The sequence below is a fragment of the Typopeltis vanoorti genome, chromosome 22, assembly GCF_054136105.1.
Source record: "Typopeltis vanoorti isolate ZY-2024b chromosome 22, IOZ_Tvanoo_1.0, whole genome shotgun sequence".
Taxonomy (NCBI): domain Eukaryota; kingdom Metazoa; phylum Arthropoda; class Arachnida; order Uropygi; family Thelyphonidae; genus Typopeltis; species Typopeltis vanoorti.
Genome location: NC_143570.1, coordinates 18,754,148 through 18,781,367, shown reverse-complemented (window position 1 = coordinate 18,781,367; position 27,220 = coordinate 18,754,148). Strand labels below are relative to the sequence as shown.

General features: G+C 35.2%; 1 protein-coding gene across 1 annotated transcript in view; it reads right to left on the bottom strand.

Annotated features, from left to right (window-relative positions):
• Window positions 1-27,220, bottom strand: part of Polr3B (RNA polymerase III subunit RpIII128) — a 494,506-nt gene that overhangs the window by 133,835 nt on the left and 333,451 nt on the right. The window contains exons 20-21 of the mRNA XM_090412337.1: window positions 19,866-19,986; window positions 1,573-1,716 (exon numbers count right to left, since the gene is read on the bottom strand). Of these exons, the coding sequence (XP_090268463.1) occupies window positions 1,573-1,716; window positions 19,866-19,986 (265 nt within the window). The remainder of the gene's footprint in view (window positions 1-1,572; window positions 1,717-19,865; window positions 19,987-27,220) is intronic.

The window sequence follows — 27,220 nt, the reverse complement described above, 5'->3', positions numbered from 1 at the left end:
CAAAGAAATATATGTTTACACATGTTGATATGTATATCCACAACTATTGGTGGAATCTTGGTCAAATAAAGCATTAAATATGAACGCATCAGATTAGGGACTCGAAATGGGCACCTTGTTTCTCAAGACAGGTTTCACAAAGCATGCAAAGGTTCCCAGTCATCTTGGAGAACAAAGGTTGGGACATCTGCTGGACATATCATGTAATTTTATCCCAAGGTTTGAAGGCAGGTCATGTTGGAATACCCATTTTTTCAACATACCCCAGACTGTAACAATTGCTCCAGCACACAAACTGTTAGCACAAATGATTCTCATTTGTGCTAACAGTTCGTGGTCTTCTTGAATACTCTTTGCATTGCGGCAGAACATTCCCAGCACATCAGAACCTCTTGATTAAGGCAATGCCAACACTATTGCTTGGGGAAAGCTTACAGAAACTATGAATAAATGGTTCACAAACATGTCGTAGACTTGTACCATTTGCTCTGCCAACTCCATATGAACAAAAATAATGATCAATAATAAACGCTTTTTCTTCCATCATCAACACCATTGCTACAACTGAATGTAATGGCATAGACTCTACACATGCTCTTCTATTAATGTGCATGCAGTCAGATCGCATATCTCATAGCAAGTGTACTGAAGGAGGGGGGGGGGGGTATCGAAGTTCTGTACTTTTTTTTTTTTTTTTACCATATCATATTTTACTCTTCTTTTAGCAAAACGTTTAAGACTGCATATGACATACAGTGATCTCTCAGTTATCTGATTTTGAATAACTGACCCTTAAATGGATTAGTGATTTAACCTACTCTTCAATTATCTGACCTGGAAACAATTTAACGTTGGATGACTTAAGGATTACTGCACCTTCAAGAATAGCTACTTGCATTATGAGAGCACTTAACTTGACTACCGACTGTCCTGGGCATCCACAATGCTAAGTACAGGATTTGTATACCGTTTTAGATTATGGAAAGAATAACTAACCCAAGTAATTTTGATTTTTATTCAATACAGGAAGCTAGTTAAACAGATCAAAAAGATAAAAGAATTAAATATATATGTCATATTTCTCACATACACTTGCTACTTGTATGTAAGGTATTCACTAATTATATGAAGAAGTCACTATTCAGTAATAAAATACCATAATTTTTACTATACCGAAGATTTAAGGTAGTCCTATTTTTAATGCTCTGTTGCATAGCATATTTTTACTTTATAAGAAATTATATTTTCATTTTCGTCTACATGTGACCCCAATGTAAGCTTAGGAGTTCAGCTTTTCAATGACAAGATATGAATGAAGATAAAAATCTAGGCTATGAAGTGATTTTTTCCTGATGTAATTTAATACACATGCCTTAGGATGCATGCATTGCATTATGCAAATATTGGCAAAAACTGCTCTCATTATACTGACAGCTAGTTATAAAGATACTCCATGCATACATTTTAAGATTTACAAATTCCTCCTGCAGTACTCTTTATATAAGTTCTATATATTAATATTTATCTTGCCAACTTTGCATTTAATGTACAACAAATTAAAATGAAATATACCCTTTCTGTCCATGACGACTACTGAACTTGTCCCCAATTTCTGGCCTTCTAGTCTGTCTCATCAACAGCTTAATAAGGGAGGCTTCTTCAGTGTTTGAAGTAATGATTACTTTCTCTACATACGATGCTTCTAATCCTTTGTATCTACAGAAGAAATCAGAAAATGAGATTTAAAAAGGTTCTATATATATGTGTGTGTGTGTGTGTGTATTAACCAAGCATACCAAAATAATTAATTAGTTGTTCTTGATTCCTTTACATGTGCAGTCTTCTTATAAAAATATTGAAAAAAAAAATTGCAAATAGCAAATTACCAAGAATGATTATATTATAAGACTAACATGCAATTTCAAGTTAATCATTAAATATTAAAAAAAAAACTGCAAAATAGAAATTTCATATATCACATCAATGCTTAATTCTGCATGATGTGTAAAAATCTTAATCAGATCCTGCAGTACCTCAACTTCAATTATTCCAACAATCACTGACAAACTGTGAGAAGTAAAAACGCTGACAATCACATGGATATATTAGGATGTGCTGAAAAGTTGTGATAATCACCATGAAGGCACTGAGGTAACCACGTAACTTACACATACCCCACAAAGTGTTATACACTTGTTACAACGCTGCGGCATTATTTTCAATCCTCTGAGAAAAAAAGTCTGTTCCTTGTTGCACAAACCAGTTCTCAGTTGCAGATATGACTTCATCATTTGTGGTAAATTTTGCTCTTTTCAAGTGTTTCTTTAAACTTGGGAATATGAAATAGTCAGATGGCGCCAGGTCTAGTAAATAGGGTGGGTGAAGCAGACATTGAAAGTCCGAGTTGTGTAACAGTTTCGCCTTTTTTGAGGTACATAGTAAGGATTACACCATCCATATCCCAAAAGACAATGGCAAGAACCTTCCCTGCTTACTTTTGCGTTCAGAACTTCTTTGGTCTTAGAAAAATTTTGTGTCTCCACTCCATTGACTGTTGTTTGGTCTCTGGGTCATAGTGAGGAAGCCATGATTCATCAACAATCACTATACAAGCCAAATAATTTGTACCTGATTTCTCAAAATGACCCAAAATCCTTTGAGATGACAGCAGCACACGTTTTCTCTTTTGGTTGGCAATGAAACATTTGGGGGTCCCACTTCGCTGAGAGCTTCTGTATATTCAGATGTTGGTGGATAATGACCCCAACCCATTCCCTGGATATCTCCAGAGTCTTTGCAATGTTTTTAGGTGTGATCACTGTGGAAGGTCTTCATGACCTGGGGGCATCTTTTTTCTCAGGATCCCCAGTTTTAAACTTGGCCACCCATCTGGCAACTGTTGGATATGCTGGGGCACAGTCCCCTAAGTCTCATGCAAAGTTTTTTAATCTTAGTTGCAGACTTTTCTTGCAGCATAAAAAACTTGATGACAGCCTGTACCTCTGTGTCTTCGAATTTCTTCAAAACCTCTGATGCGTCTTCTTATCTTAAAAGAAAAAAATACAAATTATTAAATTTTGAGGAAACATGGGGATTAAAGGGTTTAAGATATGTTGTTATATCAGTTGATTTAATATCAATTTTGTTCTAGGTGTTTATCAGAACCTTTCAGCCCTGCCCCGAGTAATGTGAAAATTGGAGCCATTCATTTTACCAATATCAAAGTAACATTATATTATATTTTGTTTATTAATATTTCATTCCATTTGTTTACTGCTCTGATAAAGCAACTGGTTATAAGTAGTGAAATAGAAGGAATTTTTATTTGTATATTATATGACGATAAGTCCCAGTTGACCTTTAAGTCACATCAACTTATAGAAAGATCTGTTAGTAATTCAGAGATGTTACATGTCTGTGACATAACACTAAGTGAAATAAAATAGATAACATAATATCATAATCATTTCTGGCATATACACTCAAGAGATGCATCACATATTATGTCAGCCTAAAACAATATTTCATGACTAAGTTCAGATCAACAATTTTCTCCAAAATTGACTGAAGTAAGCCCGACAATAGCAAGCCCACATATATCTTCCTCTGGGTCTTTCACACTGTGTTTTTTGCTTCAAACTCTTCTTTTACTTTCATCTCCCATTCTGGTTAAATGACTAGATTAATAACACTGTGTGCACGCGCATGCACATTCTTGAATATTAAACATGTCATGTTCTTTTCGAAGAACTGATAACGCTGATGGCATTCATTCGCCCCTAATTTTCCTAAGAACTCTCATATGTATTCTTAAGTCTTTCATCAACTGTTTTATTTTTAACCTAGTTTCAGTAGGTCAGTTGATATATGCCATGATAAATGGGAACATAAACCATTCTTCTCCTTTGAGTGCCATCTCCAAACGGAGGTCAGTGACTACCTTAGCAAATTTTGAGCAATCCTCAGCCATTCTGAACAGTCCCTCAGAGCTCATGTCAATCCACTGTCTGATGTCTGCGACCCAAGATTTTCCTCATACACCTTGTCCTCTTCATTCACTTATCTTCCCTTTTATAATCAGTTTTGAAGTATCTTATATTTTTCACTACGAAGTAGGTAACACAGCTTTTCTTCTTTTTATTGTATTAAAAAAGTTCACATGATTTCTCCATTTTCTTGATTGGACTTTGTTGCTTGCTGTCCATGGGATGTTTAACATTTGTCTGCACAACCACATCTCAAATGCTTCAAGTTTTTTATTTATCTATCGATGTTGTCTTCAAGGTCAAAGTTTCTGTATCGTATAGCAGTACCGACCATACATAGCATTTAACCATGCGTGCTCTAAGATCTAAATTTAAACTGCTGTTACCTGATTTCATCAGGAGAATTTTTTTTTCCTTGCCATTTCAATTCTAACTTTTATTTCCATTTCCAGATTGCATTCTTCATTTAACCAACATCTGAGATATTTAAATTTTGTCACTCTTTCTATGTGTTTCCTATTTAAAGAAAGTGCTGAATTAAGAATAGGTTCCCTCAGAGCTCAAGACAATCCACTGTCTGATGTCTGAGACTCAAGATTTTCCTCATACACCTTGTCCTCTTCTGACCATGAATTTAGTTTTGGTGATATTTATTCTTAATCTCACTTTTTTCACTCTCTTCATTCACTAGTTTGAGAAGACTTTGAATATCCTGAATATTGTTAGCCAGGAGAGCTGTGTCATCAGCATATCGGATGTTATTGATGATTTTACCATTTAAATTAATCCCTTCATCTCTTCCTTTTAAGATTTTCTGAAATGTGGCTTCCGAGTATATGTTAAAAAGGAGGGGCAACAGAACGCAACCTTGCCTCACTCCTTTTTTGATGTTAATGGAGACTGTAATAATATCACCAACAGGAACAGATCCCTTTTGGTTCCAATACAATCAACGATCCTAATGTCTTTACCATCTAATCCAATTCTTTTTAATAATTCAATAATTTTAGTATGTTGGACCTTTGTCAAATGCATTCTTGAAGTCGATGAAGCAAATAAATACTTCCTTGTTTTGGTCACTACATTTTTTTGGAATAAGATTTGAGCCTCTCTCTCTCTCATTCCCAAATTGCTTCTAAAGCCGAAATGGGTATCACTGGTGGTGTCTTCACATCTTCTGTATATTCTTTTTTTGAATTATTTTCAGAAACATTTTGAAAACATGACTCATTAGACTGATCATTCTACAGTCATTATGGAATGATCAGTCTAATGAACTGAAAAGAATAAAGATGTATGATAAATGTCGGCTGTAAACAGTCTTGAGAGATTATGCCTGTATCGTAATTATTATTAAATAATTACGATACAGGCATATCCTAATATAATAATGTTGTCACCTTTTAATAACTTTACTATTTCTGCTGATATTCTATTAGAACATAGGGTTTTACCATTTTTAGCTGAGTTCAGTGCAGCTACCTCTGATCTTAGAATGCATGGATCTTCCATCTGTTCATAAGTATTTTCTGGGTTTTGTCTGTTATCAGTAAAGAGTTCTACATATTTTATTCATTCCTGTAATTCATCACCCTTTTTGTTTTCATAGTTGTTTTTTCTTAAATATACTTGAGGTCTCTTTCAGCTTTTTTGTGTAAATTAAAACTATCATTCATTTCCTGTAGAAATTCTATTTCTTTACATTTTTCATTCATCCAGGTTTCTTTTGATTTTTTGATCTGGTCTTTAATAATTTTCTGAACCTCTACATTTTGTTGGACTATGATTTTTATATGATCTCAATTGATCCATGAGAGAGAGAATTTCGTTAGTTATCAAATCTTTCTACTTAGCTGCTCTATCAGGACACAAAGTATTAGCACATTTCACTATAAAGATAGATTTTAATTTGTCCCATGATTCATCGGCCCTCATGATGTCATCATTCTTGATAAGTGCTGTCACTTGATTTAGATCTTGACTCAGTTTTTTTCTTATCTCTGGGTTTTTTAACATTCCTAGATGAAATCTTTTTTGTTGATTTTTCTTAAGTATAGCTTTCAGTTCAACTCTGTCACCAGTAGATTATGATCAGAAGCAACATCCACACTAGGATAGATTTTTGTACTCTTTATGGAACTTCAAAATCATTGATTAATTAGCAAGCAATCAATTTGGTATCTAACTATATTTGTATTATTATCCTGTGGTGATCGCCAGGTATACAGCCTTCGGGGTGGTAGCTTGAATCGTGTTTGTGATTATTAGTTCCTCTTCTTGGCAGAATTGGATAAGATGGTCTCCCCTCTCATTTCTTGTTCTCAGGCCATGTTTGCCAACCATATCAACTATAACCCCTGATGATGTTAATATCATGTTTCTTTTAACTTAATCATAAAATTCTTCAATCTCAGTATCATTGTCAGTGGTAGGGGGTATAAACCTGTATAAAATTGATATCTAGTGGTTGACCTTTCAGTTTTAATAACATCATCCTATCTGAGTAGGGAATGAAGGTCAACAGAGACTTATTGGCATCTTTGTTTAATATTATTCCAACTCTGTTTTGATGATTGTTTTCACTACTTCCAGAGTAGTACAATGTCATGTCATCAACTTGAGTTTTGCCTGATCCTAGCCACCTAACTTCACACATTCCTAAAATCCCAATTGCATGTCTTTTCATTTCTTGGATGGTATTTCTTAGCTTCCCCTTCATACAGGGTTCTGACATTCCAGGTTCCTAGTTTTAGTGGACACATCATTTTGAGCCCGGAGATCCTTCGCACCCATGTCCCATTTAAGAGATGCTGGGAATATGGAGCCATTTGTGAAGATTTGCTCACCATCTACATCACATAAGTCATAATCAGATTAAAAAAAAAAAAAAACTATGGATTATGGATTATATTTGACTATGGATTATACTTGAGCCTCCATAGCTCAGCTGGTATAGATGAAGCCCTTTGGTCAGAAAGACGACCTGGGTATGATTTCCATCCAAGACATGAGGAATCTTTATCTGGTCTCTTTTGACTAAAGGTGAGTTAGCCAGTCTCATATGGAGGTAAGGATTTTTTTCACCAAGAAACTCAAATTTTTCATCCCTCAAAACAGGTAAGCCGGCCCCGAGAACACACACACATCTACAGACATAGGACAAACCTGAACGCATTAGGGCTAATCACCTTATCCTTAAGGCGGTTGCGATTTTGAATCGTAATAGGCCATGCCTAATATGAACATAATGGGCCACTATGGCCTAATATATGTATGAGGAGGATGGATTATACTTACATATTTTTTTTTTATTAAGCACAGACTTTCATCTAAGTATCAATGTCATCTTCACAGTATGACATTCAAATTAAATGATCAGAACAAAAACTGAAGACTCAGCAATGAAAATGCATGAACCACACATACATAGCATATAGTGGAATGGTCCAAACTGCATTAAGGTTGAAACTATGCAACTTTAAATAAGAGATGATTAATAATAATATTTTAAAAATAAAAATAAATAAAAACTATTTCCTACAGAATGTGTGGAGGAGTACCCTTTCCTGGAATAGGAATAACTTTAGTCAATCACTCTATTCACATTCAGACAGTGAAGTAAGGTTTCACAACTGAATTTATATAAGCATTCTATAAGATAGCTACTCTTGTGAAGGACCTTAATCTTCCTCCAAAGGATACACTATTTGGTGGAGATTATGTGTTCTGCTGTTTAGGCTCATGAAATTTAATGTAACTGAGATGTTTGTCATAGGGTATAGCAGCCAATCTAATGATTTGGCCAAAATATGATAACCCACGATGGCAAGTAATTTGATAGACTCCATGGTAAGCCATAAGCAGAGGTTTATCTTTTGCAGCACCTAAAAAAAAAAAGCAGAAATCTTTTTAGTAGGACAAAAGAACTCTGACTAACATAAAAAAATGGTGACATAGTAGCCCATCTCTTGGGGAACAGATAACAAGGACGCTATCGTTATTAATGATTTTGTTAATGTAAGACTCAGTAAAGCTATTAGCAAAATTTTAAAACCTTACATTTTGCAACACTGAACTGGCATCCCCCTCCTGTGCCCATTCTCTTAGTTTAAAGTATATCCACATTTAAATCTTCCTCAATATCATTAACATACAGTTAAAACAGTAATGTCCATAAAATGGACATTACTGTTAGATAAATTAAGCTAATAAGGAATACAATCTCGCTAAACCCAAATTGTTAGCTTATTTTTCTATGTTCATTATCAAGGTAGATAGATACCTACTAAAAGGGTGCACTATGGGAAGATCAGAATGGATATTACATCAGAAAGTCTGTCCGGTGTTCCTTATTCTTGAAAGGTCTATGTGGAGATATCTTCCCAGTTATCTAACTGGGTCCTTAGACAAGCCTGATGTTGATTACAAATACATTAAAAAAACCTAAACCTGAAAAAATCTGAAAAAAAAAAAACCTAAACTTTCTGAGAAGGCTTAGGGTTTTTCAGATATTCTTTCGTCCTCCTTTTAGTTGATTCCACTGATCTCTCTGCATTAGATCACATATTAAATAATTTATGCATAGTTATTGAACATCTAGAACCTTTACACCAACATCTTGCATACCAAAATATTCATTAAGGAGTCAAAAATTATATTGTTTTGGCATATTGCAATAAGAATTGAGAGATAACACTCAATTTCATATGGTCTACATTTTTAGCCATACATTCAGATACAGACGAAAGATGAGTTTCATTTCCCTCACAGCTTTATATATGTGCTTACTTATTTTCCTGTAGTTGGGAGTTTTTTTCACTTGGTTATAAATCAAATAAAAGGATAAACAAAGAATATAGGAGAGTTTAACAGGCAAAGTTAATTTTCCAGCAAGAATTTTGACCCTGGTCTAATCATGCTATCAGCTAGCTTCAGTGTTTGTGAGATAGTACAGAAAAGGTTTCTCTCTAAAAGCATGAAGATGAATCACCTATACCATCACTGTCATCTTTCTTGTCAATCCCTATCATTTAAGGTAAGAAAGTCTGAGTGATTATATAAGTGCTTGAGGCAAGAAAACAAAAAAAAAATGAGCATTTCTTAGCAGAATTATTGCTTAACTGTTAATCTTTAAAGGTACCTGTGGCATAACTATAAAGAACAAATTACACAAGAATTACAGTAATTAACTTTAATGAAAGTACAGATATTTCTTACTGAAAATAACAGTACATCACCAGTGCGTAGAATTCTATGCACTGATGATGTACTGCTATTTTCAGTAAGAAATATTTGTACTTTCATTTCATTAAAGTTAATTACAGTGGTTATCGTGTAATTTGTTGTAATATTTCTGTAATAGTTTACTGAAATGCTAATTTTAGCAGTACTTATTTTGTTTATTAAAATATAATAATAAGAGAAAATACTTTCACGAATGCAGCTTCTAAGCTGTGCTCTTAAGAAAATTTGTGAAAACTATGTTTTGTGGAATCTCATCCTGTCATGAAATACGTTCAAGAATTATCATTTATAAACCTATTTTTCAAATAACAGAATAAAAGCAGTAGGTTTGTAAAACAGCAAGTAACTGCTAACATTAGGTGAGAGATTTAAATGTATTAATAAATAAATAAATAAACAAGCTAGAATGTGTTGAGGATTATCATTTTGGGAAACTAATAACTTTGATGCCTTTCATCAAAGATTAAGGAGACAGAATATTGCTGTATTGATATGTTCATTTATTCTTGGGAAAAAATAAAATAAAAACAAGTTTACCTGAACCAGCTAAAAACATTTTACAATGATTCAGGTATCTGATTACGAGATGGGTTGTTGTCGAGTCCACTGAAGAGATTCTAGATATGACCAAGGGCCTGCAGAACTGCTTTGGCAATCTCTTGAACTCTGATGGAGTAGAGCTTTTCTGTAGGGTTATTGTCAATTTTCTGTAGAGCAGCAGCAATTGCTGGATAAGAATAGATTATGGGCGGGTGTTAGTACGACCCTTGGACAGTTCTTGCATGTTTCATAACTTCTAGTACCGTCCAGATGAATTTTCATGCCTTTAAAGTGTTCCATCCTTAGCATGGTGATGATTGTGGTTATTTCTCTATTTTCATTTAGTTTGTTTTACCAGTCTTATTTTTGCGACAGAGTTTGCATTAGTTAGTGATAGCGGGTGTAATTTTTGCGGTAAGTATCTTGCTTCTCTGGCTAGTTTGTCTGTTCTCTCATTGCCTTCAATATTTACATGAGCTGGTATCCATTGCAGTTTATAGTTCTTATTTTTCAAATTTAAAGTTGTTAGTTGTTCATGAATTTATTTCCTGTGTGAGTTTTGTTTTTCCATTTTTTAATGCTTCAAGTGCAGATTTTGAGTCGGTGTAGATGGTTATTCCTTCTGTAATATTTATTACTGGATTAAAGAGATAGAACTTGAGAGCTGCTTATATGGCTGTTAATTCATAAGTGAAGTTTGAAGCTATTTTGCCAGTTGTGGTTTTGATTTGCATTTCCTCACCTCCAGGTAGAGTTATAAAAACCCTTGCTCCTCCTTGGTTGACTGCTTCATCAGATGATCCATCAGTGTAGGCAATGACATGGTTTAGATTATTTAAGTGGTGTATAGTGTCAAGTCCTTTTCTTTCTTTTACATGCTGTGAATCCTTTTTTTTAAACATGGTTCTAGGAGATTTAAGTTAATCATTGTGTTTTTTGATAGTTCAGTGAAAAAGAATGGCTCTTTGCTTATTTCAATGGACAGGTGCTCAAAGTCTATCTGTTTTCTAATTTCATAATCATATTGTAAAGTAGATGATCTCTTTAGTCTAGATTTTCTGGTCTAGGCATCAAAAGCCCTGAGTGAGATGTGATCCTGTTGTTGGCTCCTGATTCTGTTAGTGAACTTAACTGTGGAGAGTTTTCTTCTGTCTTCTAGTAAGTGAAGCCCACACTCTTGTTGAGCATTTAAATTATTTGTGAATGAGACTGCACCTATAATAATTTTTGCTGATCTTGATTGTACTCTGTCAAGCTTTTCTTTTGAGCTAGTGGAAGCTGAAGCCCAGACTGTTGAGGCATATTCCATAGTGGGTCGTATGAGTGTCTTCAGTTTTGCACCCCACTTTGTTCCACAAAACCTTTTGATAATATTAAGCTTTTTAAGAGCTTTATTAGATATATTTGTGATATGGGCTGTAAATCTTAGTTCAGTATCTAGGGTTATGCCTAAGTATTTGGGAGACTTTGTTTTTCCTATTTTGGTAACATATATTTGATTTTGGGGTTAAGGGGAGAAGATACTAAGTTTTGTTTTTTCTGGGTTTATCTTTAATCGGAGTTCCTTTGCCCATCTTTCTAAGCCTTTTATTGATTTATTTAGGACTTTTTCAGATTGTTGAGGATTACTGCTTGTGTGCCAGATTGCTATATCATCCGCATAGCAAGCTATTTTTGTATCATTTACGTGAGGATGAATATTGTTCGTATAGATGAGAAATAGGAGTGGGCTTAGAACAGAACCTTGTGGGACTCCAGCCCAAGTTCGATGTATGCTGGAAGAAATTCCATTAAATTTTACTTTAATTTTTCTTCCTTTCATGAAATCTGAAATCCAAATTAATGTGTTCCCCTCCTTATTCCAGTATTGTATGCAATTTTTATTAACTTTTGTCTCCATACACGATCGAAGACAGGTGTATGATCTAAGAAAATTGCTGTTGTCTTCTTTGGTGGTTTTTCTGAAGAGTGATTAAATTAGTATAATGTTTATATAAGAGTACATTACCCAGTCCACTGTCCCTATAGTGATTTTTCTCACACCAATGTCATGGGATTTTGGACAGGTGGACAGGCCTTCGCTGTAGTAGTATAACAAGTGAATTTACTATAATAGTGTTTGTTATAATATAACTGTTCTTTGGTCATAAGTGCAGTATAGCAAAATGAATATAAAATTATCTTTTTTTTGTTGTTGTTGTTGTTGTTTTTAATTCTTGCAAAAAAGAAATAAAGATAAAATTGTCTTAATCTAATAAGGCCCAGAGATTACAATTAGCAACAGAAAAAAAAAATCTCTTATTATATTTATTGAGCAAGTTGTTAATATGCATATATACTTCATTATATGACTTTGTCATCTGCAATTAACTAAACTAAATGATATTTTATTATATCTTGTATTTTCAGTGCATGGCTTTAAGGAGAATCATAAGCTCATTTAAATCTGAAAAGCAAAACTATGGCAGTGTTATTAATCATTATATACACAATTGGCTATGTCTAATTTTGTCTGACTCACAATATTTATTTAAAAAAGGGGGGATGGGGGTAAATCTGATAATCAAACTGAAGTATCTGTATTTACAGATACTTCAGTAGGAGGGGGAATAGCATTCTAGCCTAAATTGACTCAAATGTTCTGATATCATTAAAAGCACTCCACCTGCTTCTTTCTCTTCTGTCTTTCTAAAAAATATCATGTCCTTTACATTCAATACCAGTTACTACATCTGATTTTTTTTCCCCCTTTGAAAACCAGGTTTTGCTTTTGCCAACAATCTTAGACCACACCCTATCTGCCAAGGCAACAAATGCAATCACTTTGTTCCTAATGCTCCTGGCTCTTCATCTATTGAAGACACGAACTGCACAGTTTTAGAGTTTTTCTCCTGCTGTGTTCCTTTCCTACTTCCCAAACAGTCGAACACTTAGCAACGTTCTTTTTGCTTCTGCACATGCCAAGAAATGCAACTGAGAAAGTTTTACTAAATCCACCATCATGTGTCACCTTCCAGCATTGTGCTTGAAAAAAGTTCTTTCTTCACAGTGCAAAAAAGTCTAATTATAATTTCAGTATGAAACAGCAAGAAATTATAAGAGTTTTTCATTTCACCATCTTCTCACTATAAGGTAAGCTCATTTTATCATTTCCAGTATGGGATGACTTTTTTTACTCTTGTAAGTGACCACATTTTGTAAACAATGTGTCTAGATACACAGTACTAACATTAGAACACTTTTGACCGTTCATATAAAATTTACAAATTTAAAATTTGTAAATTTTGTATTTAAAAATTTAAATTTAATTTAAAAATCCATCCATAGGTGAATTTCACATAAAAAAAAATAATAATGTTTGCAACACTTATTCTTACCTATGCTTGGTGATTAGACTGAAGATATCATTCCTTTCTTTAAATAAAATCATAAGAACAAATCATGCATCTTCTGTATCTAATTAACAGAAAACTGTTTTGTGTTTATTTAAAGTAAAGAGCCAATAGGTTTCATTTCGGCAATATAAACATTATTTAAATTAAAGGGATATTAAATCCCACATTGTTTTAAAACCGAATAAGAAACTCAAAGATTGGAATCAGAGAGTTTCATGCCGAATATCGTAAACTATAAAAGTATCGGCGATTACTAGGGTGAGCTAATGCAAGTGATCCTAGTACGTAGTACAATACCGGGCAACTCGCAGCAAAACTTTACCACCAAGTTCTGATCACTATTCTTAGGTATTTTCCATAATGTAAAAACACATTTCGTAGGAAATGTATGCTGTTATTACATTATGGTGGGAGGTCACTACCCAGACTGATTTCGATCTTTATTGAGATCTCATCAGTGAGTAGCTAGACCAAAGTATAATACTAAGGGTATACTCAAAAGAACTTATATACTCTGCTATATGAATATAGTTACTATATTCGGCATGAAACTCTTTGATTCCGATCTTTGAGTTTCTTATTCGGTTTTAAAACAATGTGGGATTTAATATCCCCTTAATTTAAATAATGCTTTTACATCGCCGAAATGAAGCCTATTGGCTCTTTACTTTAAATAATTTATGGGTGCACCTTTTTATCAACGCGTATAGCAGAGTATATAAGTTCTTTTCGCTATACCCTTAGTATTATACTTTGGTCTAGCTACTCACTGATGAGATCTCAATAAAGATCGAAACTGGTCTGAGTAGTGACCTCCCACCATAATGTATAACATCACACATCTTCTAGGAGATGGGTTTTACATTATGGAAAATACAAAGAATAGCGATCAGAACTTTCTCCACCTTTGCAACGAGTTGCCATAGTTTGTGCCACGTACTTGAACTACTTCCTTTAGCTTACGCTAGTAGTCGCCGATACGTTTATAGTTACTATATTCGGCATGAAACTCTTTGATTCCGATCTTTGAGTTTCTTATTCGGTTTTAAAACAATGTGGGATTTAATATCCCCTTGATTTAAATAATGTTTTGTGTTTATTTTATGTCATGTTTATAATATTAGGATTCTTATATTAGATTTTTATTCTGAATCCTATATTTCAGAGATTTGTATAATAAATTGTGTTGACATACCTTCATATGAAGGTATAAGAGATATATATAAGCAATAATTACTCAAAAAGAAATAAACGGAAAAGCCATGACTCTCTCAAGTAACCAAAGGATTTCTTATGTTTAATTTTTAAATGAAATGAGCTTTAAAATTAAGTCATGCTTTTTTTTTTTTAATATATGTCCTAGATATGAAAGTTGCAGAACTACAGCATATTAACATTGTATGTGTAGCTTTTCTACACATACAATATTAATATGGAGAATGAAATTGTTAGAGAACATGTGATGGAGAAACCTATTACAGGGAATAAAGAGAAATGAAATAGAAGATGAAAAGCTGGTTCAGAAGATTTATAATTTGACTATAAAGGATGTTTGGTAACCACTACTCATGTTTTAAGGCACAGTAGAAAGCAGAAGAAGAAGGCGAAAGGGAACTACAAAAAACACTGAAACTGTTAAATGAGGAAGGGAAAAGATTTGGACTTGTTATGAACTTGGAAAAAACAAAGACAATGGTATTTCGTGAGAAGAACATGAAACAAAAGACACAAGTGGATGGAATTGATATAGAAAATGTAGAACGATTCACATATTTGATAGGTAAAATGACATGATTTGGATTGTAAAAAAGAAATAAAGACCAGGCTTGCAATGGGAAGAACAAATCTGAAGGCTATGGATAACATCTGTAAAAGTAAAGTGATCAGCCTGCAAACAAAACTAGGAGTACTGGAAACATGCATCTTTAGCGGTGTACTATATGGATCTGAAACATTGGTAATAAATAAGGAATCAAGAAAAAGAATTTTGGCATTTGAAAGAACTTGTAACAGGAAGATTCTAAGAATAGGATGGGTACAAAAAGTCACGAATGAAGAGCTCTATCAGAAGATACAACCAAAGGAGAATCTAATGCAGAAGATTATAAAATGGAAGCTGCAATTATTTGGACACATCTGCAGAATGAGTCAAGACCAGAAGATAAAGACATCTGTTCGGTATTATGGATGTTATGAACAGAAGAGGTAGATCATACAGAGAATGGATAGAAGACATAAAGGACTGGTGTGGAATGGGTGTACAGAAACTGCAGCACTGTGCACTGGATAAAGAAAGGTGGAAGATAGTGAAGGAGGCATCAGACACCAACGGGCAGTGATCCCATGGTTCGTGATGATGATGATGAGAAAGTAGAGGAATAATGAGAACCAGTTCATTAGAACATCACTTACAGAAATCTGGAAAAGACAAAGCCAAAACAGGGAGCATCTGAGAGAGCAGCTAAAGCAAGAGAGGGGTCAACAATTAACGGACTTTGCCATTACATACATTTTTATTCATCAATTTACATCTTTAATTACAAAGATATTTAAATGTGAATATATGCAATTATAATTTTTTAAACCAGCAACAGACAAAAGAGAGTAAAGGTAAGCAAAACATACATGTATTTACAGCCATGAATACCTGTGACAATATGTGGAAGAGACAGGGGCCTAACCAAATGTCTTAATGCCAGTAGCTAACTATGAGTCACATCATGGTTGTCAACCTCCTAGATAGGCGATAGGCGATGGCACTTGAAAGGGAAAGATAAGCAACTTGAGTGTTGTCAATTGTTCTGAGGCTAAGTGATTAGGTGACTTGCATGGGAAGGACACTTGATTCGAATCCTGCCCACAATGCAAAGAACTTGTTTAAGAATTTTTAAGACTAAGTTAACCAGGCTTAAATAGGACAGGACTGTTTCACCCATAAACTCTACAAATAGGCAAACCAGTCCAACAATCACTAAGCATTTCCCAGACACAGAAAGCTGTGGGCATAGAAATGTCCATTTAGACCTGTCAAGATGTAATCAAATACTAATAAATTTCTTCAGCTAGTACTAAGAAGACTCATCAGAGGTTAGACGACTGAACAGTATGCTAAAGAAAATAGTTAAGAGCAACTTAAAGAGAAAAACAAGAGTGGAGATTCAATTTAAATAAGGAGTATGTATATGAAATGAAGCAGAAAAAAAGTTGAAAAAATGTATTTTCAGTATAACTAATAATAATGTTAGCAATAAATGAAAATGGGGAAAACCTCACCTTCTCGTGGTGCACCCTGTTGGGTATCTACTTTGATACTGAACGAACGAGGATGGGCTGGCAATTTGGGATTTAGCCGACCAAATTGTATTCTTATTGGTTAAACCAAAATAAAAAATGATGGTACAACATGACAAAATTTCATGCCGGCTGGGGCGTCGCCCGGTTAAACAAGGCCCCCGTTGTTTTCGCCAGGGAACCAGGGCGAACAGCGAAAAGTCAGCTACTGGAACAAATCTGAAAACAAACCCCAACTCAACATCACCAGAGTTAAAGATCGGTACTATCAACATAAGAAGCCTGAATGGCAAAGAAATGGAGCTAGCTGAGGAATTAGATAAGTACCAGATCGACATAATAGGGGTGACTGAAACAAAAAAGACCAAAACTGGTGAGATCTTTCTGAGCAATAAATACAAAATGTTATATTCAGGCAATAACAATCAAGGAAAAGAAGGAGTAGCCATAGTATTCAACACAAAATACGAGGCTAATCTTCTTGAATGGCAGTCAGTCTCAAGTAGAGTAATGTGGGCAAATATGAGAATGGGGAACTGGACAATGAGACTTATTTGTGCCTATGGTCCCACAGAAGGTTCTACTAAGGTAGAAGTGGAGGAATTTTTTGAGGCTTTAGAAAAAGCAACTGACACAATGAAAAAGGAAAAGTTGGTCCTTGTTGGGGATCTAAATAGTAGAGTAGGAAATGATTGTGAGACATACAAAAATATTTTAGGAAAATTTGGAGAAAAGAGCAAAGCTAATAATAATGGCAAATATCTGTTGGATTTCTGCTCAGGACATGGACTGGTTATTACTAATACCATGTTCCAACATAAAAATGTGCACAAATTCACATGGAGAGAAGAGGCTAGGAATAAGAAAAGTCTCATTGACTATGTTATTGTAGATAGTGATGTTTTCTCCCTGGTGCAGGACACAAGAGTGTACAGAGGATTTGAAATTGGAAGTGATCACTATTTAGTCTTGAGCAGGATAAAATTGAATTTCATATTGAAAAGAATAACATGTAAGAAAGTTTTAAAGCGAATAAAAGTTGAGCAGCTCTCAGATGTAAACTGTAGACTAAAATACAGAAATATTATTGAAAAGAAAATGAAAGAGTTTGAGAACAGGAATCAAACCTTGGAGATTCAGTGGCAAACTCTGAAGGAAACATTGATTGATTCAGCCAGAGAGGCATGTGGTGAGGTTGTGTGCAAAGATAAAAAAATCAGAACTCCCTGGTGGACACAGGAAGTTAAAGAGGCAGTGAAGGAAAAGAAGAAAGCATATCAAAAGTTCCTGGCAAATAAGTCAGCTTTTACTCTTACAGAATACAGAGACAAATGTAAGAAAGCTAAACAGCGTGTAAAACTAGCTAAACAAAAGTCATGGGAGGACTTTGGCAAGAATATAGAAAATAAATATCAAGAAGGTGGCAAAATATTCTGGAGGTTGTTGAAGAAGCTTAGGAATCGAGGAAAGAGTGCTGTAAAAGGAATTAGAGATGATAAAGGTGAAATGAAAACAGGAGAAAAAGATATCCTTGAAGTATGGAGTAATTACTTTGAAAAATTGCTAAATGAAACAAGCAGTGATGACAGCACAGTGATAAAAAACACTGACCAGGCAGGCAGTCAGGAATATATATCCATACTTGAAGTAGAAAAAGCCATCAAAGGCTTGAAATGTGGAAAGGCAGCAGGAGTAGATGATATTCGACCAGAAATGCTGAAGTATGGTGGTATAAGAGTCTTACAGTGGCTGCACTGCATAGTTCAGAAAGCCTGGACAGAGGGACGAATTCCCGATGATTGGAGTAGAGCTCTCATAGTACCCATATATAAAAAGGGAAATAAAACTGAATGTGAGAATTACAGAGGTATTTCCCTACTGAGTGTTCCTGGCAAGATCTATGCAAGTATACTTGAGAAACGGTTGAGAAGAATTGTGGAAGAAAAGCTTGGTGAAGAACAAGCTGGATTCAGGCCAAATAGAGGCTGTCAGGATCAGATCTTCACTTTACGACAAATAGTCGAGAAAGCATGGGAATATAACAAAGATCTGTATTTAAGTTTTGTCGATTTGGAAAAGGCATATGACAAGGTGCCAAGAGAGAAGCTATTCAATACGCTGCAGTTATATGGTGTCAATGGGGCATTATATCAAGCAATACTTAGTCTTTATTTGAGTTGTGAGTCAGCAGTTAGAATTGAAGGAAGTACAGGAAGATGGTTTAATGTTAAATCTGGTGTGAGACAAGGATGTACATTATCCCCTCTGTTATTCATTATCTATATGGATCACATTATGAAGGAATGTGGTATTAAACCTGATATCAAAATTGGAGATGTTAATGTCAGCTCTTTGCTTTATGCGGATGATGTTATACTTCTTAATAAATCCGCTACAAGTCTGCAAGATTCTCTGACTAAATTGAATAGCTGTTGTAATAGATATGGTATGAAGGTCAGCAATAAAAAGACAAAGACAATGAAAATAGGCAGAATCACTGAAAATGTCAACTGTGTTGTGAATGGAGAACCTGTGGAACAAGTAAAACATTTCAGCTACTTAGGCACAATTTTTACTGAAGATGGTAAACTAAATATAGAAATAGACAACAGAATCAGCAAAGCTGGTATCGTGGGAAGTCAACTGAATAAATTCATATGGAATAAGAAAGAAATTAGTCGGAACACTAAATTAGCTGTATACAAGACTGTGTTCAAACCAATTTTAACTTATGGATCTGAGAGCTGGGTCAGAAGTAAAACACTTGACCAAAGACTAGAGACCGCAGATATGAGAGTCCTGAGAAAGATTAGAGGCGTGAACAGATGGCATCAATGGCAATATCATATTAAAAATGAGGATATTAGGAAAGAACTTGACATTGTCAGCATCCAGGAATGCGTTAGCAGAGCTAATCTCAGATGGTATGGTCACTTAAATAGAATGGGAGAGGAAAGATTAGCAAAACAAGTGTTCTCTGCCAGGTTGGCAGGAAAACGACCCAGAGGAAGACCAAGATATAGGTGGATTGATACGGTACAAAGTGCCTTAGACGATAGAAATATAAAATCTGATAATGTTGGAGTCTTGACAAGTAACAGACTGATTTGGAGGAAAATTGTAGATAGGAAGTTAGTAATGATGTAATTTTTTCATGTAGTACTGTCATATCCTGTACACCCCTTGAGGGTACATGGCAGGAATTTGATGATGATGATGATGATGATGATGTATATGAAATGAAGCAGAAAAAAAGTTGAAAAAATGTATTTTCAGTATAACTAATAATAATGTTAGCAATAAATGAAAATGGGGAAAACGGTTTAACATTCTTTTTTATTTATGTATCATTATATATATATATATGTATATATTTCATTTTTGCAGTGGAAAAAAAAAACTATCTTACGATAGGGGTGTTTCTTTATATTCCTGTTGCTGAACTTGTGGATTTGTCTCAACAGAGCTGGTGTCTGCTCGAGCAGGCATAGATTTATTTACCAAAACTTGTTTATTCACAACTTTTTCACCTAAAAAAAAATTATCTTATATTAGGGGTGTTTCTTTATATTCCTGTTGCTGAACTTGTGAATTTGTCTCAACAGAGTGTGATCTTCCCCTCCATAACATGGAGAGGGAGATCAAGCATGGAATAGAATGACTTCAGAAAATATTGGTTGACAGAGGTGTAAGAAATAGAGGAGAGAATGATAGGTATGTCAATGTGAAACAGTGACTGACAGGTATAATGACTATGTGGATGAAAGAACAACAATAAAGATGTGGAAGTAATGAGTGAGACCAGCAATGTTATGTAAGGTAAAATACCAAAGAAATTTTTTTTGGTGATTCAATATTCTGGGTGAATATTGAATCACCAAAATTTTGGTTGAGAATATTTTTCTGAATATAGAAAAGCAGAGGAGGCAGATGTGGATGAAATGATTCGTGGCTGGAAAATTTGCCGTAAACATTTTCGGCATAAGACGTTTTTACTGTAAAAAATTTAAACTAACAATCTGGTGACCTTATCAAACAATTAATTAGAGGAAGGTAATTTCTTCAAAATTAAGCTTTCTAGCTGACAGTCTTCTTGTGTGCTTCCTTTGATAAATATTTCTATGCACTAACTACGTTATGTAAAACATTCGGTGAGCATTGTCACCCTTCTCAACCCTGGAAATCTAAAGTTTATCAAGCAATGACAAACTTAAAATCATCAGCTACTAGTTCACAAATCTCTGCTCAGTTTTTTTAATTGCCGATATTTCATCAAATTTAGATATCAACACTTCATCTCTGGTGACGTCTTTAGCAAATTTGTGCCGTAACATTAGATGGAGGGAAAAGAAAGACCAAGCACCCTCTATCACAACTGAATGAAGTGGATATATAATTCCAGATGAGTATAAATTTCTAGAAAATGGTGCACAGTTTTTATTATACGATAGAGGTGAAGATGATGAAGAGAGAAGTTTAGTGTTTGGTACACAAGCTGGGTTAGATGACCTTGAAAATAAGGATTGGGCGGGCGATGGTACTTTTAAATGCAGTCCAAATATATATTATGAGTTATTCAGACTACATATAGTAATAAGAAGTATTAGCATTCCACATCTTTTTGCTTTCATCATCATCACGAACCATGAACTCGCTGCCCATCGGTGTCCAATACCACCTTCACTATCTTCTTCCGCCTTTCTTTGTTCAGTGCACAATGTCGCAGTTTCTGTACACCCATTCCACACCAGTCCTTTATGTCGTCTATCCATTCTCTGTATGGTCTACCTCTTCTGTTTACACCACCCATAATACTAAACATAAATATCTTTATCTTCTGGTCCTCACTCATTCTGCAGATGTGTCCAAATAATGGCAGCTTCCATTTTATAATCTTCTACATTAGATTCTTCTTTGGTTGTATCTTCCGATAGAGCTCTTCAATTGTGATTTTCTGTACCCATCCTATTCTTAGAATCTTCCTGTAACAAGTTCTTTCAAATGCCAAAATTCTTTTTCTTAATTCCTTATTTATTACCAATGTTTCAGATCCATATAGTACACCGCTAAAGATGCATGTTTCCAGTACTCCTAGTTTTGTTTGCAGGCTGATCACTTTACTTTTACAGATGTTATCCACAGCCTTCAGATTTGTTCTTCCCATTGCAAGCCTGGTCTTTATTTCTTTTTTACAATCCAAATCATGTCATTTTACCTACCAAATATGTGAATTGTTCTACATTTTCTATATCAATTCCATCCACTTGTGTCTTTTGTTTCATGTTCTTCTCACGAAATACCATTATCTTTGTTTTTTCCAAGTTCATAATAAGTCCAAACTTTTCCCTTCCTCATTTAACAGTTTCAATGTTTTTTGTAGTTCTCTTTCGCCTTCTTCAATAATAACAATGTCATCTGCAAATCTCAGATCATTGATTCTCATCCCATACATTGATATTCCTTTTGCATCTTCCTTCATTTTATCCACTGCTCTTTCTAAATGTCCGATGAAAATGCTTGGTGATATTGGGTCCCCCTTGTCTAGTACCTCTGCTTGTTTTAAACCATTTCCCCAAATCATCACCTATTCTAACTGTTGCAACTGCATTCTTATAAACATCTTTTAATATAGCTGTTAGTTTTCTGCCAATTCCACAGGATTCTAGCACTGCTAATGTCAATTTCTGGTCGATACTATCAAATGCCTTCTGAAAATTAACAAAGCAAGTATATATTTTTTGTTTTTTTCTCCTAGCTTTCTCTGCTATTAACCGTATTGTCAAAATCTGTTGAATTGTAGTTCTATCTTTCCTAAATCCTGCCTGCTCGTCTGCAAAGTATGCTTCCAATTGTGTTCTCAATCTTTCTGTCAATATCATCATCATCACTTTACCAAGGTGACTTGTCAAGGCAATTGTTCTATAATTTTTACATTCTAGCTTATTTCCTTTCTTGTATAATGTCACTAATATCGATTTCACCCACTCCTCTAGCATTTTCCCTTCTTTCCATGCCATATTACATATTTGGTGCATTTCTGTAACCATACTTTCACCATCATATTTAATCATTTCTCCAGCGATGTTATCGTTACCAGGACCCCTGTTGTGTTTTAGCAGTTCTATTGCTTTTACTACCTCTCCTCTTAAAATGTCCATATCATACTCATTACCTGGTGGTGGTGAGTATGATATGGACTACTTCGATTCTTCAGTCAGTTTCCCAATGCCATCTAAATCTAGTTTTTCTTCATATAACTCACTACAGTTTCTTGTCCATCGCTGTACAATTTTATCTTTATTCATCAATATTTGCCTTTTTCGTCTTTAACTGTGGTGTATTTTGGTTGCCACCTTCCATTAATGGTTCTAATCATTTTGTACACCTCCCTAGTTTTATGCTCTCCATAGTGCTGTTCTATATTGGTGCACTGGGCTTCTAACCATTTCATCTTATCCATTCTAACTGCTTTTTTCACCTCATTACACTTTCTTCTATATTGCTCCTCTATTTGTTCTGATATATCCCTTCTTATCTTCAACATTCTTTTCTCCTGTACTAACTTCAGTGTTTCTTGTCTAATCCATTTCTTCTTGATCTTCTCTTCTTCTGGTACTGTTTCTTCAACTGCACTTCTATCGCCTTCATTACTCTTTCACTCTTAGATTCAAATTTTTTTCTTTGTCTACACTTTTAAGTTTCTCCTCTAACACTGTTCTGTACCTTCTTCCTATTTTTGCTTCACTTATTCTTGCTGTATTTCTTCATTTCTGATGATGGGATTTATATTTTCTTTTTAATTTCAACTTGATGTTTGCAATCACTAAACTATGATCCAAGTCTATATCTGCTCCTTGAAAAGTTCGACACTGCTGTACTGATGTTATCCATCTTCTTTTGATCGTCATCATATCGATCATGTTCTTGGTTTTCCCAATATTTGATCACCACATCCATTTTCTACATTCCTTTTGCTGGAATCTTGTGTTACAGATCATCATCTCGTAGTCCATAGCAAATTCTAACATTTTTTCACCTCGTTCGTTTCTTTCTCCGAAACCATATTTTTCCATGACTCTTTCCCAACCATCATTATCTATTCCGACTTTGGTCCAATCTCCTTCAATAATTACTACACCTTGCTTTGGTATTGTTTCTATTATCTGTCAGATCTTTGTAAAATAAGTCAAGATCCTTGTCTGTGCTGTGAGATATGGATGCATGTATCTGAACTATTGATATATTAAGTGGTTTTGCTTGAAATCTTGCTGCTATGAGTCATTCAATGACAGGTTTTTAGCCTAACAGTGCCTCTCTAGCTCTTTTGTTAAGAAGGAAGCCAACTCCTGCTTCGTGCTTGGTGTCATGCCCTGACCATATGACTTCGCAACAACTTATCTGTCCTGATGATGTCTATCGCATCTCCACCAATCCTAGTATATCACGCCGATATCTCTTCATTTCCTCGCAAAGTAATTCTAATTTTCTTGCCATCCAAAGTGTCCGTACATTCCATGTTCCTACTGATAATAGTTCTGTTAGTTTCAGTTTCTGTTTCTTTTCGGTATCCCACTTTTCGATCCAACCCCGATCACTCGATTGGTATCGCAGACCTTGTTGATCTGGGTGACATCCGAGCCGGCATGTTGTAGCTGTTGATCATATAGGCATCAGATAACAACTGTGTTTTTTCTTTATGGTCAAAGCATCGAGACTCATCTGACCAACCCTCCTCCTTTATCCAGGCTTGGGACTGGCATGAGACCCCCTGAGGATGCCATGGCGGCTTTTTGATTTTTTCCCTGACAAATCAGAATAAACTTACAGCAGATTATACAGTGCCTTAAACGGCTTACGTTCATCATTAGATCCCAAAACATTAATGGTTGACTTCGAGAAAGCAACTATCACAACTTTTTCTAACATATTTACATCAACAACTGTTGCACAAAATCATTATTGCAAAATTGTTGCCATTGGTTTGAAGTTATGCTATCAAACAAATGCTGAATTCAACATGGAAATTAAATGCTTCACAGCATTAGCATTTCTTCCAATGAGCAATGTTACTGTTGAACTGACGATCTGCAGCAAAAAGTTAATTATTTACACAGCATCTCTTTTAATTTGTACACTTTTTAAATGATTTCATTATGTTATGTATCACTGACATTCACCTTAATAAAGATCTGCCTTTTTAATGATTTTATAAAACCCTTTATCATCCATTGATTATTTACAAAAATTAATGAAAAATGTCTTATGGCAAAAATGTTTACGCTGAATTTTCCTAGAACCAAAATGATTGTCTAGGTAGCTTAAATCACGTGCTTGAAGATTTGAGATAAATATTATAGATTCAACAGAAGAGAAAAACGGTATGGTTTTGAGACTGTTGAATAAGATTATTTGCAGTGACAAAAGGTCAAGAAAATGAAGGACATTATGAAAGAGTGTGCTTACATGGAATCCTTCACAGGAAAAAAAAGTGTGGGTTTGAACAGTTGCAGATATGCCAGGTGGTGTTATAGCAGAGAAGAAAGAGGAGAGGCGAGGTAAGAAAAAAATAATACATCACAAAGTGACAATGGAAGAAGTTTAAGGAGAAGTGCCGATTATCATAAGTGGTATGCTTAACGAGATTATGAATATACCATGGTTCCTCACATGCAAAAATTAGAAATTAGGGATACAAAGCCTGTTCTGGCAGGAACAAATGACTTGAAAGGTGAAAAGTATGGTATGAGAGAAGATATGAAAGTTATTGGAAGAAGTGAAAAAGAAAAATAAAAGAGTAAATATTGTGTCTGCTTCCAAAGTATGATAGAGATGAGTTATTATTATTATTATTATTATTAAACAAGACCTCATGGAGTCAAAGACTCATCTAGGAGGTCCTTTTATCTCACACACATCTCATCATACCGGGTCTTAAACACATTCAAACTCCTTGCAGACACCACACTCTCAGGCAAGGCATTCCAATCATTCACAACTCTGCACGAAAAAAACCTGCCTCTCACTCCCCTACTCACACCCTCTTTATACAGTTTCCAGGGATGACCTCTGGTTCTCCCCTGATCTCCCACTATTCGCTGTAGAACTTCTCCACCATTGATCCTATAGCAACCCCTTACCAACTTGTAGGTCTCTATCATATCTCCCCTCTTCCTTCTCTCCACTAGTCTCTGCAAATTACATCTTTTCAATCTTTCCTCATACTCGACATTCCAGAGGTCAGAAACTACCTTAGTCAGTCGCCTTTGGACCCTTTCCAACATCTCCTCATCCTTCTGAAAACCAGGTGACCAAATCTGGGCACAATAGTCCATGTGTGGCCTAATCAAAGCCTTATACAATGGAACAAGAATCTCCCTACTTCTACACGTCAGTGTCCTCCTCATCATTCCCAGAAGTCTTTGTGTTGTCTTCACAATTTTGGCGATGTGACCCCTAAATTTTAGATCCTTATCCACTATCACTCCCAGATCTCTTATTTCCTCTACTTCCAACAATATATTCTTACCAAGCATAAATTCTGCATCCCATCTTTGTTTTCCAAATTTTAAAACCTTACATTTTGCAACATTGAACTCACACCCCCATTTGCTTGCCCAATCACTCAATTTATTCAAGTCTTCTTGCAAGGCCACAACATCTTCACTACTCTTTATGGTTCTTCCCAACTTTGCATCATCTGCAAACAACTGAATATCTCCATCCAAATCTTTGCCAATATCATTAATATACAAGTTAAATAGTAATGGCCCTAAAACAGATCCCTGAGGCACTCCACTAGTGACTTTCCTTTTCCTGGATATTGCACCCCCATACACAACTTGTTGATACCTATCAGATAGCCAGTCTCCAATCCAATGCACTAATCTAATATCCAACCCCATCTGCTCTAGTTTGACTGTCAACTTATCATGAGGCACTCTATCAAAAGCTTTTGCGAAATCCAAGTATATTACTGTGTATCCTTCTCCTCTGTCCAAGGAAGCAGTCACTTTATTGTAATAAGTAAGTAGATTACTAAAACACGACCTCCCTTTAGCAAATCCATGCTGTCCATCAAAGATTATACCATTGTTGTCAACCCAACTCTGGATTCTAGCTCTCACAAGCTTCTCCAACAACTTAACCACAACACCCGACACACAGATAGGCCTATAGTTTGATGCTTGAGTTCGATCACCTCCTTTATGAAGTGGCACAATCTTGCCCTCCTTCCACTCTTTAGGGACTTGACCAAGTGCAAGACTCGTATTAAAAAAATATGTCAAGGCAGGTGTCAACTCTCTGGCACATTCCTTCAGAATACGTGGTGATATATTATCAAGTCCCACAGCCTTATTTACATCTAGTTTACTCAACTCCCCAAACACCTCTTGCTCACTTACAGTCAGTCTCTCCTCCCCATCATCAACTGCTCTTAATCTCTCCATGAAGTCACATTCACAAGATTGAAAGATCTTTATGAACTGCTCATTAAGTATCTCCACCACACATTCTGCAACAGCTGTCTTTATACCATTTCCTCCAATCAATGTCATCCTTCCATAATCATTCTTTCTTTTGCTGGCTACATATCGAAAGAACTCCCTAGGATTCTTTTTAGCTTCATTAGCTAACTGCTGTTCATACCTCTCTTTAGCTACTCTCACCAACCAAGTCACTCTCCTTGCCTGGTCTTTGTAGAACTCATGAAATTGGTTACTTCCACTTCTCTTATGCTGCCTCCACAATGCCCTTTTTCTCTGT